The 16,531-nt window shown below is 44.2% G+C and overlaps 1 protein-coding gene across 1 annotated transcript; it reads right to left on the bottom strand.

Annotated features, from left to right (window-relative positions):
- Positions 1-6,954: 6,954 nt before the first annotated feature.
- On the bottom strand, positions 6,955-16,237 carry RAB30 (RAB30, member RAS oncogene family). Its single transcript, XM_009583962.1, has 4 exons — positions 16,134-16,237; positions 14,637-14,720; positions 9,797-9,980; positions 6,955-7,689 (listed from the first exon to the last, which is right to left on the bottom strand). The coding sequence occupies exons 1-4, from the start codon at positions 16,224-16,226 to the stop codon at positions 7,439-7,441; spliced, it is 612 nt and encodes a 203-aa protein (XP_009582257.1). The 5' UTR covers positions 16,227-16,237; the 3' UTR covers positions 6,955-7,438.
- Positions 16,238-16,531: the final 294 nt, after the last annotated feature.

Consider the following 16,531-nt stretch of genomic DNA (forward strand, 5'->3'; position numbering starts at 1 on the left):
TGACTGCAGCTGCTCCAATCTCGGGGGGGTTTTTTTTTTTCCTTTTGTAAACAGCTGTAGGGAATGAAATGGATGTGACATATCTGCAGTGCATCTTATTATGCTGAAAACCATGGCACATTTTAAACTACTTCTCTAATATCCAGAGATATACTTGTCACTCCAAATCAGCATAGCAACAAGCGTTGGGCTTCCTCCATACCCTCATTAGAGTGGCCTTTTCTCCCCCAAAACGTTGGCTTAAGAAGTTGGTTTTCCGCTTTCAGTGCTGACTGTATGTGGAGGCCAGCGGCAAGGCTTCTTCCAAACAGTCTGCAAGAGTTGAGGCAATAGCAGCGCCTGAAATCGCGGCAGCTCTCCCTGCCATAGACCAAACATTTCATTCTCACTCCATTAAAATGTCAAAATGGTATTCCCCTCTCCTCCGCTTCCCCCTCCATAAAGGCTTGGCTGCTGGGGACACTGCAGTAACTGCTGTTACGTTTACTAAAGCTCGTGCCAATGATGCAACCCAGACCCTCGGAGATATTTACACCACCACCCAAGTGACAGCTCAGAATGACTCTCCTCCTCCACACATCCGTAAGTCTCCCTGGATGGAAAGCAGCATCCACCTGCTCACTGGAGATTTACTCACTTGCACCAAACCCCCACTGATTCTTAACATCTGAATCTCTTATACTGGTCCCATAAGGGAAACATTCCTTACAGAATGCCCTGGCTGAGAATGAGCTTATCAAATTAGTTAGGTTTATACTCATAGTAAGAAACTCGAGGTGGCACAGAAGATGAGCCACAGATGCTCTTTCTTCTAGCTAAAGCAGCAGTCTGATCCAGTGGTTCATGCAACCAGGATTGTTTCCAGTCTGAGACCCCCACAGTGCTTGAGGCATGAGCAGTATTGGGAAGGAGCAGGTTCATGGAGGAAAGGTACTAGAGGAATCAGGCTTTGAAAAGCTCCAAGGTTTGCATTCATGTGACACCAGACACACCAGAACCCTTGATCATTGCCCATGAAAGCATAAGAGTACTCCTGATGTCCCCTCTCCCTCAGAGAGCCATGGACAGCTAAAACCATGACTGACACAGGTTTTGGCCATGTCAGGTGCCTGTGGACCAGGGCTGGACTCCAGAAGATGCTCGGCAGGGACACCACTGCGGTGCACTCACAAGCGAGCATGTCCTTGGGAACACTGCCCTGAGATAAGCAGCAGTGGAAAAAGCAAAGGTGCAAATGCAAAGGTGGCATCTGCTTCTTGGGTTTAATTGTAGCACTAACCAGCACTAAAATTATCTTCTGAGCTTGCTGGAAAAGCATAACCGGTTCAACAAATGTGATCACATCCACGAAGTGCTAATAGCTAGTTATTAACGTGAAAACAGAGACAATATCTGAGTACAGTACAGCCAGCTCCTGTTTATCCAGACAGATGAGCTGAGCTGTTAACCCTAGCTATACTCTTAAAACCAGTCTGATTTTTCACTGGTAACATTTACAGCCTAAATTACACTCATTGCCATCTCAGTTTCTGCTATATCTGGGTTATCTTTCCCCGGTTACCCAGTTGACTGTAGTTGGAGGGGCAAACATTAGAGATAAGCTTTTTTTTCCCTGGATCTGTGACTCCCCACATAAAAAAAAAACAAAACAAACAAACAAAAAAACCCAAACCCACAAAAACCAAAAATCCAAAACCCAAAACCCACAAAAAAACCTCAAACAAAAACCACTCTCAACTCACATGGCATAGTTTTTACTTCTGGTTTAAGTTACAGCTCATTCCCATGAGGGGAAAGGGTGTGATGGCATCCATGGGTGATGACAGCCGGCAATCTATCTCAGCTAGATATAGTACAGTAAAAGGAGACTTTGGGTCAGTTTAGCGAGGTGATGATTAGCAAGGTAAGTCAGAGCAACACAGCGGGCTACTTTGGGAGCCTTGCATCACGGTCAGCGTGATTCTCTGTTGTCTATTTTCCTAGCCAAGATAAATCCTAAACCGAGGGAAACGGGAGATCTGTAACCTTTATGGTACATTTAACTACAGCTCGAGTGGATGATCACGTTCCAAAGCCATGACCAGTTCCAGCTGAGGCTGCTTTGCTTAGGATGCACTAGTCACTTGTAGGAAATCAAGGGAGTGTCTCCCCACCACTCAACACCATAAGAAAACAAGACTGTCCTTCAAAATGGTGATCCTTTGCTGTTTGTGAACAGTAGAGCAATTACTACCCACAGCAACAAGAGGACAGACTTGACACAAGGAAAGAAAGGTTGGCTTCAAGACCCATATTTGTCCAGATAAGCAAAGTTTATAAAAAACTAAGGAAGAAAACATTTTGATATAACATCTTTCACTGGGCTTTTGCTACTAGAATTGATTAGAGTATTTCTTTTGGCTCCAGTGGGTTTTCTGATGAGCCCTTATGTACATCAACGTTTCGGAGAGTTTCCGTACTTGCTCACTAGGCATTCACAAATTTTTCTAACTGAATTAACTCAAGAAGGTCTTTGGTGGTAGGAGCAACCCATATATGGATATTGGGTGCTTTGATATTGAAAACACAGAATGCAGAAGAATTTCAGATGAGACTCGAATTCAAAGCATCCCTTATTAAAGTCCAGAGCAATCAAAATCTAAGTCATAGATGCATTTTTTAAAAGAGGGCGGGATTGAGAAAATCTTGAGCAAGTAGCACCATCTCTTTACTTTGCATTTTCTCCTCCACACAGTCATCTTTCCCCTTGCACAAAGGGCTATAGCACCCAGTCTGCCCACAGCCAGGAGAGGGTTTCTGTGATAGTGTCTCCAGCCATATCTGACCACGATGGCACCACAGATCCCCAAAGGGCAGCAAATCCTGCATGTGAGCTCAGGCTATTTTAATAGCTGGAGAATTTAACTTGTTTTCCAACTGAATTCAGTCGGTGACTACAGAAATCATGCCAGCTCAACATCTACAGACAGTTCTTCACGCTGAAAAGAGAAGACAAGTGGAAAAGCAGCTGAACAAACAGCAGTCCTTAGGGATAATGAACAAGGCAAAACCCACTGGGGTTTGACTATAACTAATTGCATTCCTTGTCAGCAAAAGCTCAGGAAAGCCTGTTGTCCCCATGTGTGCGCACCCACCATGCTTCTGCGTCACTAATTTCGACTTTCCTTCTTTTCAAATCACTGTCTCCTGTGTCAACCTCAGTCTGCTTCTGTTATTACTGATGCTGAAGGAATTCAATAGCCATTAACCACTAAACCTAGACTAGCGGGAGCCAACTGTTACCAATATAGCTATTTCCAAAAAGACAAACAGCACCAGCAGGCTGACAGATTTTAAGGGCTGTTTCATGTGTTCTACAACAAAGAACAAAGTATCTTGCCTGACAGTTTGTCATGTGTGGTTTTCATTAAATAATGATCACAAAGCCATTTGGCATTCAGCACATACACGTATCTGACCGCATGCTCAAACAACTTACTTGTAGATCAAATCAGGACTTCAGTGTTAGAGGCAGGAAGAGGCACCCAGTGTCCCCTTCTCTACAGAGCTCATAATTTCACTTTTTCCATCATAACTCTTTGACCTGAAGGGCTTTTTTTTTTTTTCCCCTAGCACTTGGTCTCTCACAGGGAACACAAATAGGAACAGAAGGGAGTCATGGCTTGTTCCAGGAACTTTGCAGTGTGAATACCCAACGCAAAATACCAGCGAATACTTCACATAGAGTGATCGGAAGCACAGAATGTTTGCTGGCTTACCCAAATCAGCCTGACTGAATCAGCGGCTGAACTGGAAAACAGTTTAAACCATGCAGTTTTCAGGAGATGCTTTTACTAATCTCTGCAAACAGATTTGCTAGATAAAGCAGACATCTGTTGACCATCCAATATTGGCTTCTGCATGGAGCTACTCATTGTGCTAAAAAATTTCAAGAAAAGGTCTCATTATGGGACTACTATAAAAATTAATATTCACCCAGAAATAAGAGTAGTACTCCCTGGCTGTGAATATATCACCCTGAAAACACATCAAAATCTAGCAACCACACTAAAAGCAATGCTTTGCTCATTTGATAGTAGAGAACATTTCCAGTCAAATTTATGTAAATTCTGCATGGCTTTTGGACACTTGACCCAGCAAGCATCACCAGGCTTTTACTGACAGTTCTCTCAAAAATCCACTCATCTAGCAAGGTGTTGGCCATAGTTGGAGAGCTGATTGTCAGATAATTGGGATTTGTAATTTTTCACCTCCTTTTATTTTTCAAGACTTTGATCACTATGCCACAGCACTAAGTTGTCATTAGCAGTTGATAAAGCTCCTCTTCTAGTTGGGAAGCCTTCAGGAGTGCACAAGACTGTAGAAGAGAAGATAAGCCCTCAGTGCTACAAGGAGAGGTGGGTTGTATGCACTGGAGAGATATTCAAAGGTGTACAAAAATAACTCCTGCAAAGGAGTTACTACAATAAAACATCACTTCTTCATAAGGTAGTGTGTTAACTGCAGAAAAAGAGGCAAGTTTCAAACTACAGCTTTGGCTTATGACCTTATAAAATGTTGCACGTACCACCATTGTTTCCTTTCAACTTATTAAGTCTACGCAGAATAAACCTTGAAAGGAATCAGTTCAGATTTGTCCCTGGAGAAGTCAGATACTTCACTGTAACATCAGCCCAACTGCAGTACTCCGCCACAAAAGCACATCACTGTCTGGAGATGGAGTCCTTACATGGAGCAGATTTGCTAGCAATAAAAAGAACCAATGCTCCGAGGTTGCTAGTAGGCAACTAGTCTCCAAAACAGTCACCTACAGGTTAGAAAAGCACTGGAAAAAGAGACTTAGCCTTCTAGAAACTTCAAAGTGAATATCCAAGAAAATAAAGTTAGCGATTTCTGCTATTTGACCAGTTCAGCTTGTTCAGTCATGATAACGCATTAGAGTTCAACCTCCAGAAGTGATGCAAGGAGCACTTTTAAATGCATTTATAGTGGTACTGAGCAGGAACCTGCCCAGCTTTGATGCTTTCAGAAATCAGGCTGAGGAATCAGGTGTTTTAGTGTCCTCCTTGATTAACTCGATCAAACTGCCCTATTTGTTATCAATTTTATGCTGACAAGTCCAACATCTGGAGAGTAAGAGCTTCTACAAATTAAATATATGTAGTATTGATTTTTAACTTGAGTGTTATTTTACATGTAACACCCTGAGCCTTGCTCTGAATAGTTACCTAAAAGCTGTGCAGAATCAGTAGTCTCGGAGTTGGCTGGTCTTCACAAACTCAAATGAGGCTGCATTTGGCAATTTGGGGAATGCTCAAGACAGATATTGCTCTTCAGCACAGGCTGTACCACGCGGTCCAGCACAGCAGAAGCCACCAAGTCCCACATGTTTCTAAATCCTCTGGATTATACCATGAGCAGAGACTGAAAAGGACCAGTACAGGCCAGCACAGCAGATGACATGTCCCCCCAACATCTCACACTTACAGCAGCACTTTGCTAAGTGTTACCTAAATGACAAACAAGCCTTGTACCACAACTTCTACATCTTCCTTTTTACCATTAGTCATGAAAGAAGAAAGTGACCTAAAAAATAGCAGGAAAACATTAAAAATGGCAATATGACACACCGATCCCCCCTCTCTCCGACACATGGAGTCAGCTCCCATTACAGATCAAAGGCACAGCATGACACAGCCCAAAGAAGTCTTTCCAGGAAAATGTGAAAAAGCATTTTAAAATGCTTTTTTATTACTATTGTTATTCTTTTCAAGAAGTACTTACTGGCAGCTTTTTATGTCAATACAAAAGCTCTGTTATAATCTTCAGTAAATGTCAAATAATATTAAATTGATTAACTCTAAATTACAGCCATGTAATTGCCAGGAGAGATTTATCCAGACTAGCTAAACTGAACTCAAACTTCTAAAAATCATTCTTCATGTGCGCATTCACTATCTTCCAATTTCGCTTTTATGTCAACGTGTAAATTAGCAATGCATTATTCACATATGGCACTAGAGGTGTAATAACACCGCAAACTCCATAGCGCTTCCGCTTAAGGGGCTTTGTAGAAAGAAATTGCCTAAACAGTTACACACACACTGGAGTCTGAGATTAAGAGTACCAAGCATCAAGTAAATTAAATTACTCTACAGCCCTGAACCTGAAAGCTACTCTAGCAGGGAGACTAGATGCCAAGAAGATACCTTCAAGAGCGTCTTGGGGAGCAGTTCCACAAGGTGAGTGCTGGATGGGTCAGACAGAATGATACCACTTGCAACCCATTGCTATTTCCACTTAGCATAAAAAAAAACTCCACAAAATTGTACGCCTGCCTTTCAACAAGAACTGTATCTACAAGCTTTATTTTTAAGCCAGACATATCGCAGACTGCCACTTCACACTGTGCTCTCTTTGAACCCTTATACACAATCCATGCACGCACAAGATTTTGGTCATGTCTGGTGTGCTTTTTCCGACTCCACCAATAATGTTTCCCAAGGCTAATTTTTTTACATTAGGACATACTAATTAGAGGAGGGACGGTTAATTTTCTTTTTTTTAATTTCTGCAACATCTTTTTATCTTATTTTGGATATCAAAGCAGCACAGTCCTTTCCCACTATGTTCAGGCCTAGAAAAAGAGGTAACAAGATTCTTTTTTTTTTTTTTTTAATGAACAGTGCTAATTAGTGTTTTTTCCTAACCAGTCTAAGTTACACATTCAGAGGACAGTAATGTAGTAGGACTACATTTAGTCTATGGAATATTTGCTGAACTGCTAGCACCAAAGGGAGCAACTGAGCTGTATCCACGTCTTCTTAAATCTTGAAAATGTTGGTATCTGTAACTTTTTTTTTTAATTCCATGTTCATGAAAGTGCCTGTAGATGAGAGACATAACACTATTTCAAACACCAGAGTCCTCCACAAAGACACGCGGGCAGACGCTATATACATGTCTTAAGAGCTCACTCACTGGCAGCCTGGAAGATTGCCAGTGTAGTTCAGGGTCTGTGTTCATTGTTGGTTTTCTTTTTTTTTATTTTAAAAAGGATGAAACATATTGTTCTGTAAAAGAGATTTTGATCTCTTCAATATCTTCTTCAAGAGAGGCTGCTCTAGTCTCCCATAGAAGGAAATGCAATAGCTCACGTTCTGCATTACATGAAGCACTTGTGCAACTCTCCTTTTCCTAACCCGCTCCAGAGACTGCAAGAAAAATGAAATTTAAACCGTGTTATATTCTGCTACGTTGCCATGCAGCTGGAGCCGTCAGCCTGCCATGCTTCCAGGTCTGCAACCTGACTCAGGGTAAGTCTGATGGGTCAAAGTGGCAGGAATTCCCTTCAAGGAGATAAATCCCAGCAAAAAAAAAAAAAAAAGAAAAAAATCCTTTTGGCCCATGGCAGAAGGGGAAATCACATGCCAGCTCTTTAATTAAAATTACAGCAAGTCAAGTAGCTGATACTTTTCCCCTCTCCTGGTAAGGGGGATGAGACATTGTTCACAAGGGTGTTCTGTCGTGCCTCGCTGATCAACCGGCAGGCCAAGTCCAGGAAGAGTTTTTCCACATTATCCGATTCTTTTGCTGAGGTTTCCAGATAGTACATGTCCTGCGCTTCGGAAAACTCTGCAGCTCTTTGCTGGGAGACTTCCCTCTTATCAGCTAAATCAATCTTATTACCTGCATTGATAAAAGATTTTAGAAAAGGAATTAATTTGACTTCCAAAACAAGAGAAACAGAAGTTGATAAGGGATAAAGAAGAGTTCGGTGTTGTGTATACGTATGGACAGTGGTTCTGATGTGAAACCCTTAGTGCTTGCTCTCCCCTCCAAATAATGGACTCCCTGATACATGTGACCAAGTTCATTTAATATCAGCTCATTTAATGGAATATGCCCTGTGAACACCCAAGTCAGTTAGCTTTAATTTAGCACCAGTGCATCTGTTTGCTGCTATCAACCAACATTAAAGGATTTCCATTTTAATATCTATCGAAAATTCTCCTGTTCTTGCTCTGAGGAGCACTTAAAATGTCAATTATAGCATGTGAGACACTAAACACGATATTTCTCATGTCATTACAAGGTTTAAAAGAAGCCCGGCACGGAAGGCTGTTTTCAATATTCCCGTGAAGGATTTGGCTGTTGAGGCTGAAGAGGGACGGGCTTGGGGGGCACTCGCAGACCAAGGTGGGGCAAGAAACCAGCCCCTTCCTTTGGAGAGCTCGGAAAAAAAAATGCCTCAAGCAAGCGTCTGATATGATTATACCCTCTTACTGGCCACTTCAATTCAAACATGATGTTTTTGCCACAAATTAATCTTACAAAGAAGATAACAGACCAGGACCTGCGGTAACAGGAGGCTGTGTCTGTGGACTCAGCAGGTTCTGGAGGAAACATCTCCTGGCCTCGCTTCTACCAGCAATTTTGTGAGAACTAGTGGGAGGAAGACTGCACTTCCACTGGCAAGCCACGTCTCATTGCCCTCCTCTTATCTGAGATGCCCTTTCTTTTCTGACAAAGCAGTTTCCTGGACCTGCAGCATATGCTGAAATTACCTTTCTAAACAAATTATCACTCAACACAAGTGGTTTATGGGTGTCACCATCTTCAAAGTGTGTGTAATGGCTGTTATCATCTATATTTTGTGCTGTAGATGCTGCTAATTAACTTAATGTACCCTAGAAATTCACATAGACATTTGTTAGTCGTTTATTAATTATTTCTGCACCGTTTGTACACGTGCCATACCCTTCGCATGGAGTATAATAAGTTTCTTGTACAGAAGCTCCTTAAATCCCAAGGCTCACTTGGAATACCACTGGGGCATGTAAAAGTCAAAAGATTTTTAAAGTCACCTTAAACACATTTTACAATCCTCTAGATTTTTCTTTTAAACAAAAAACTATTAAAGGAGATAATGACAGTGCAGTATGAAACTTTTTGGCTTTCCCCAGGTTATTTTTCCATTGTTCTTTATATATCCTTGGGCCTTCAAAAGCCAAGTCCTAACCATCAGATGCTGAAAGCAGAGCATGGAAAAGCACGGGTAGGCAAAATAACCTTCACCTTGCCTGTAGCAGACAGATGGCCTGAGGCCTGCTTTAGCTTGAGTTGAAGCTCTACAGATTAACATAACATTCAGTTATTTATTTTTAGTTTCCCTAAAATCCATGCAAAAATACCAGTTTTCCAGCTCTGCCCCACCTATGAATGCTACGATCCACACAACCACCACGTCCTGATGCGGTTCCCAGATCCTGAGACACCTGAGACAAGACTCTGGTTGTCCCACAGCTATGGGGTGCAGCAACCCACAGGCAACCCCAGCTTGAGCAGATCCTTATACATTTGTAGAGCTCCGAGCTGGGAGTTACAAAGGAAACTGCTCTATTCTTAGCTCAGTTGGTAGCTGCACCATCAACACTTCAGTCCCTATGGGACCAACTGGTGGGAAGTATCCACCTCTACATGCAATAGCCTTAGACCTGAGACAGGACCACACTTCAAGAAGTGGCTGTGGTCTCCTGAACATCACTATCAGCATCTTGGCATTATCTGCAGAAGGAATGGTCCAAGCACTGGGTTTAAGACACCCCGTGCCCACCTGCAGTTACAACTGGTTGGCAACAAGATCTGCTGCACCAGTTTGAACATCCTGCACCACCAGTTCACACAGATGCCACGTTTTCCTCCTGCTAACACCTCCATCTGCCACCAAACCCCTGACACGCACAGTTCACCCCCTCATTGCACCACCACCCCACTAGGGACAATCGTCACTTACCCACTAGCACGGTTATGACCTTATTGCTGGCATACTGTTCGATTTCTCGCAGCCACTCGGGGAGACACCGGAAGGATTCTTCACAGGTGATGTCGTAGGTCAAGATTAACGCGTTAGCACTGCGATAGTAACTCTGCGTGATGGACCGGAATCGCTCTTGTCCTGCTGTGTCCCAGATCTGCAGCTTTTGCCATAACAAGGAAGGGTGGTAAAAGGGGAAACAAAATTATTTAACTTTTTTTATCTGATAGCAGCACTGTTTTGACCTTAAAAAAACATTCAGGGTAAAACCAGTGCTGGGAAAGCACTTAGCTCTGCTCCCCTTTGGCTTCCCCTCCCCCAGCATTTTTTGTTTCCGTTCCTGCACTCGCGGATTGAAATGCAAGGCACAAAGTCAGCTGGCACTGGGGCTGATGGCCCCTGGAAGCCGCAGGTCTGCGGGCTTTCATGCAACTTCTAGCATCTCCCTCTGCTGTGGACAGACCTGCTGGCCTGGAGTTACAACGCAGGTGCTGGAGGGAGAAAGTCACTTCTCCTGCCCCTGAAGTCCAACCAACAGCAGCATCCATCCCAAGAAGAAATAAGAAAGCCTCTCCTCTAGCTCCCAAAGCTAGTTACAGTTATCCTGAGATGATGCACTGATGGGTGGAAACCACAGGATTGAACAAGGAGCTCAGCTGAAGGCTGATCCAAGGACTCTAACACATCGCCTCTCTACAACTTCAGCCATCTCACCCAGTTGCTCGCTGCCTGCCTTCCCAACATGTAGAACTGGTTGACATGTCCTTAACTGTACCAAAGAGGTCATGAGTGTTTGCCAAACCCTCTGGGTCCAGGAAGAGAACATACATTTCCCAGTACAACCTAAACTCATACTGTTTTTATAATTTGACCATCTGATACTTTTTGGTGGGTCATCAAAACCTCAATTCTTCAAAAAGGCAGTCAAAGTAACAAACATCCAAAATTAAAACATTTCAACATAAAAGAGTACTTCTCTGCTTCAGCTTTTATTTTTTTTAAAGCACCCCTCCCTGGAATTAAATATGTGAAAGGGTGATTTCCAGCCAGAATCCTGTGTACTTTGGGAAGAAAAAGGTAAAGTGTTTGAGATTTTTTCCGTATATTCAGCAGCCCGTAACAAAGAAAACCTTATTCTTGCCCAGTTCCAAAGTCAAACTATGCCAGCTACTCATCATAAATGTGTTGGTTTGAAATGAGAGCTCCCAGTAGCAGCTTTCAGACATGGGGTATGATTTTGAAAAAGTACATTTTTTGCAGAGAAAGTAATTTGTGGCTGGCTCTCATCTCCTGCGCACCTTTGTGCTTAATCTCTCGGCATAGTTGTATTTAAATGGTTGAACCTGGCACCTGCAGTTAAGTGACACACAATTAAGTGAAATTACTTGCACATGAAATTCAGATAACAAACGAATCCCCATTAAAACAAACCAGCCTCCGAACTCTGGCAGATGGAAAAATACAGATAGTTTTGTTGTTGCTCGGCTATTTCCCAGGAAAAACATTTACTGATTGGTCTACTGGTTAACTCCAGCTTATATATGTTTCACATTTATTGAGAAGATCTCCAAGCTGATAAAAACTTGATGTGAATATGTTCTCCCACCGCTTTAATATAACAGACATTGAAAGCAAAATTGCCCTGGGGGAGAGGGTTTCTCACCGGCTGCAGCCATGAGTCTACCTGTGAGCTGGGTGCAGGAGGCAGGGAAGAGCCCCTGACCTTTCAGCCACTGATAAACTCTTCCTGCACACAAAATGCACATCTCACACTTCACACCACTGATTATTTCTGCCAAATAAAACATTTCACAGCAACTATTTTACTTGTACCATTTTTTTCAGAGGAACCAAAGTGCCTGACCTAGCCTGCAGAAAACCTAGATGTTTATTTTCTGGGAGCCAGCTTATGCTTCCCACTCTCCCAGCATTTGCACATACATTTAGCTTTATGCGTATGAACATTTCCAAGTACAGTAAGATCACAGGTCCATATAGCATAGCCCTCTGTTTGCAGCACTGAGGATGCTTTGACCAGCATGATGACTGCTATCTACTTGGCTTGAATTTGTGTAGCCTCTTAGTACAGGTGGTGTACATATTTTTGGTTTTATTAGAAAAGGCCAGGCAGATCAAAAGCCCCCTCAACTGCACAGTCCTGTCTCAGCTCATCTGTCAGCGAGCCTTAGTAGCCGCTCATACCTGATACGGCGTACACACAGCTTTCATGCTAGGCAAGTCCCTCTCCACTGACTTTCAAATGCAATTTTGAAAGCTGGAAAGTATTTTTCCCCAGAAACCTATCATTTATTTTCAAGTCTGAAAACCTTTTCAGTAAACAGCTCTGCTATCTCACCCTGGTTCCCAGCAGATGTGCAGGAGATGCTGGCCAGCACAGAAGCGGAGTCACGGCTCTGGCACTGTGAAATGAGGTAGCAGTCACAGAAGAGCCTTGTTCGACTGATGTCATTTTTATTGCTCTGTGCTCCGAGTCATTCCTAAAAAAATTCTCACTAGCACTGCTTACTCAAAAAGTTTCAGCTACAAGATCACTCCCTGAAAGAAATCCGTTTGCCTTTCAGACTCCAGAAGGCTCATTCAAATGCCCAAATGTATCGTGCTATGCTTCTTCCCAAGCTTGGTCATTGTAGCTGAGCTCCAGTGACTCCAATTTACTCCACTGGTGGGGTCGGGAGAGGGACTTTGATTTAACAACTCATTATTTGCTATGAGAAATATAGCTGGTATACCAGCTACCACTTGCTAAGGCTCTGTGAAACACAAGCCAGCCCCAAGGTGATGAAGAAAGAGTTGCTTGGGTGGACACTTGTGCATTCATCAGACGTTTGCAGGGCAGTAGGGGCTTACCACACTGCCAAGATTGCATTTAGCTTGTAGAGCTTCCCTGAATCCTCCTTGCCCCTGAGATAGCCCATTCTGGCATGACTGCTCCCAACTTTCTCTTAAGGAGTTTGCATCCTCAGTCCAAGTTAGTCTTAAAACACGATTATGTCATGAGAGCAACAAGTCAAGCGCAGACAAATCCTTAGGGTGAGTTCACCTGCCCAAAAACCAGACCTCAGATATAAGCAATGCTCTTAAGGCTCCATCTATACTTGACAGGGAACCAGATGCTTGGAAAGGAGAGGTGTCTGAAGTGGATGGGATTCATCTTCCTTGAGATTGCTTTTCCCTCTCCTTTGACCAGGGCAATCTTGAGACAACTGGTTTAAGCCAGGTATATAAGGGAAAAAATGAATTCCATCTTCAGTGCCATACTTAAGCCATTTACCAGCTTAGATCCTCTGAGCTGCTCCACTGGAGCTGGTTTTGGCAGAAAGAAGCATCTCTGCTGTCCGAGGAGCCTGGACAAGCAGCATCCATGTCCTGGCCGACCCCTCTACACCAGATGCCCGCTAATGAGCATCACAACCACTGAACTAAGCACTGACACCACAGGGGTGATGCTCAGTGCTTTCCTCCCTGCTGCTCTGTCCCACTTGCACACCGATGTGCTGAACATTAACTCGGTCTTTATCAGGGGAAGATACTTACACCTCTTGTCCTTCACCTGCTTAGGCTGGAAGGTCCTCTGGTCAGGAACCATCACTTGCCATAGGTTTGTACAGCTCCTCACGCAGCAGGGTGGCAGCCTGCTGACATGATCACGGCTTTTAAAATCTGTCCTAAATTTAGGAACGCACCACCTGATTTTCTTCTCAAAAAAACCCTGCACTGAAATACAGGTGAAAACACCCAGGGTTGAAAATCTGCACAAGTCCACTGTTTCCATCTCAGCACAAGCTTAAAAATGGGTCTCAGTGTCACATCCAGCTGCTGTCACACTGCTGCCGCTCTCCCATTTGCTCTCTACTAGATTTGATGATGGCAACAAGGGGAAAAACCGTGTTTTTCAATTTGATGCACCTGGATTTAATGCAGGCAGAGTAGTTCCAGGAACAGCTCAGGGATCCTAGACACCTTGACATTAGAGGCTCAGCTAACCAATACTCTTCTCTTGCCTCTTGAGCACCACAGTAGCTCTAGTGAAATCTCTAGTAATGAACGAAGCGGCGCCAGCCAACATCTCTGGGTACTGGAACCCAACCATGGATCCCATTAAAGCATGGGATTGATCCCTGGTGTTTTTGAGCCAGGCAAAATAGTTCTCTGCCAAGTGATGCTCAGGCTCAGTTTGTGAGTTAGCACGGGACAAGGACAGTTTCCCAGCAGCAGTTTGGTTGCAACCACCCTATTTTGGAGGGTGAAAGAGTTAATGCGGACATTGCCCTTCTCACTTCAATCTGTTGACCAAAGCATCAGTATTGTGACCATCTCATCTTCTCCCAAATCTGTAACTCGGCAGAAGTGGAAGATGAGCCTTTGCTGTGCAGAACTGCACAAGTCCAGAAGCCTGCTCTCCTCCACCGGCCATTTCAAGAGCTCACAGGAGACTACCTTCACTGAGCACATCCCAGTGAGAAAGCAACAGTTTTCGGTTTACCAGAAATGCCATAAGTGGAGGTAGCACTGAAGCGCTTCTTTGCGCCTCCTCAACCCCAACCAGTCTCAGTGTCTCCTAAGCAAGGACAGAGTTTTGCAAGATCTCCCCTTTCCATTTTCTCCCTTAGAGTAGGTTCGCTGTTATGATCCTGATGGTAATTATGGAGAGGGGCACAAAGATCATTAGACCCAGCATTGCCTGAGCCATGCCAGGCAGCCCAATGCTTCCCCACATGCCCACAGGCCTTCCAGCAGTGAGAAACTTCAGCTACGGTACCGCCACACAAGTTTACACTGAAAACCATCAGGCTCCTACCTTTACTTTTTCACCGTTTATCTCCACAGTTTTAATCATAAAGTCAACCCCAATTGTGGCTCCTTGACCCGGTGGGAAAAGCCCCTGAAAGAAAACAGAGTTTCGTTAAGTAAATTTCTGTAGCTCTCTCTGGGTGCCAATCCTCACCCTTTTCCATCCCCCAAACTAATTCTCCCATGTCCCCTTCCCCAGACACTTATTTCCATCACATTTAGAGAGGAAAACGTGACATTTCCCCAGTACAAAGGTTACCATAATTCAACCCCACAATGTTTTCGCTGCCTACACCTCCCTAGCTGTGTAGCAAGTGGTTGACTTGAGAGGTGGGAAAACAGGAGAAGAAAAGGAGGATGCATACAGGGAAAAAAAGAGAGGAAAAGCCCTTCTGCTTCTGTGCAGTTGGAGGAGGCAGGGGAAGGGTAGATGGAGACCCTCTGTCCCGCTTCCCAACGCCTTGAAAGAGGTGGGAGCACCCGCGTGGGATGAGATGCCTTTGTTCCTGCAACCTCACACCTTCCTTCTCCCCTCCACCACACACCATGGCATGGAAAGGCATTTCTGGCAGCTCCCAGCACTGGGGCCACATCCCTGCAGAGCATTTCGGGAGAGAAGCACGGTGCCAGCCGCTACCAGTGCCACAGCAATGGCAAGGGCCGGCATGAGGCTGGTGGTATTTGATCACAGCACCATCAGAAAGGAGCGACAGCAAACCAAAAAAACATAAACAGAGCTTTTTGATTTCTGGTGTCTACGTCTACAAAGTCATGTTGATTTGGGGGAACATCCATCCCCTGTAGCAGCTGCGCTGCCAAAGGACGAACAGCAGAAGTGGCCACAGATTTTTGCAGTTAACCCTTTGGGGTTGACTAGCTTTATTGCCACCGGCTGTCACATGCGGTTGGAGAGTGTTTAACATCACCATGGCTTTAAAACTAAAATTAACAGTGAAGGGGGAAATTACTGACAATCCCTAGTGGAGAGTGCAACAAAAAACCCACAACTTATGTTTTATAGCACATCATGCAAAATCTTCTCTTGCCCTGGATCACAGAAGCCTGGTCCTTTCCCTGTTATTCTGCCTCAAAAAAGGTTTGGTGTTTAACAGAAAACATTGGACTGACAGCCCAGGATCCAGATTATTTAATTATCTACTAATGACAAATAACAGGGAGAGCTTTGTGCAGTGGCAGGAGAGATAGGGAGGAGAAGGCACATGGGAGCACACCAGGAGATGTGTTCGTCCTTATAACCAGCCTAGAGAACCTCAGATCAGGAGGAGTTTTCCCAGTGGCTTTCAGAGAGGACTTTCCATCTTCAGAGAGGGATGAGCTCTCTCCAACGCAAGATCGATGATGCACGCACCAAGAGTGCGGACAACAAATTGCTTCGGAGCTGCAATGCCAGCGAAGCTCTCGGTGCACTGCCACGGGCTCCACACTCCCATCCCAGTGCTGTCCTGACCCCAACATCACACATCCAAGAGGTGGCCAACCTTACCTGAGTGAAGCGACGGACTAAGCAGGTCTTCCCCACACCGGCGTTGCCAATTAAAACAATTTTGAAGAGGAAATCATAATCTTCCATACTCATTTACGCAGCTGCAAGAGAGAGAGAGAGCACGACACAACGTGAACCAAGGCAGTGGGGAAATGCCCTTTTATTTCTGCTGAACTTTATTCCTCCACATATTCAGAACAAAGGTCTCCTGGCACGTACATGGCTCCCCAGATAAGGGAGAAGAGCTCTTCCTGCTCTGAGCCGGGGCATCCACGTAGTCCAACATCACTCCTGCTGCAAAACCTCGGCCACATTTTTGGCTTTCACACCATCTCACCTGGCTGCCCATGCTGGTTTTCAGATTTCAGAGCAAGGCTCCACAAACCTGAGCCACCTTT

This window comes from Fulmarus glacialis, unplaced genomic scaffold (assembly GCF_000690835.1).
Source record: "Fulmarus glacialis isolate BGI_N327 unplaced genomic scaffold, ASM69083v1 scaffold44728, whole genome shotgun sequence".
Lineage (NCBI taxonomy): Eukaryota > Metazoa > Chordata > Aves > Procellariiformes > Procellariidae > Fulmarus > Fulmarus glacialis.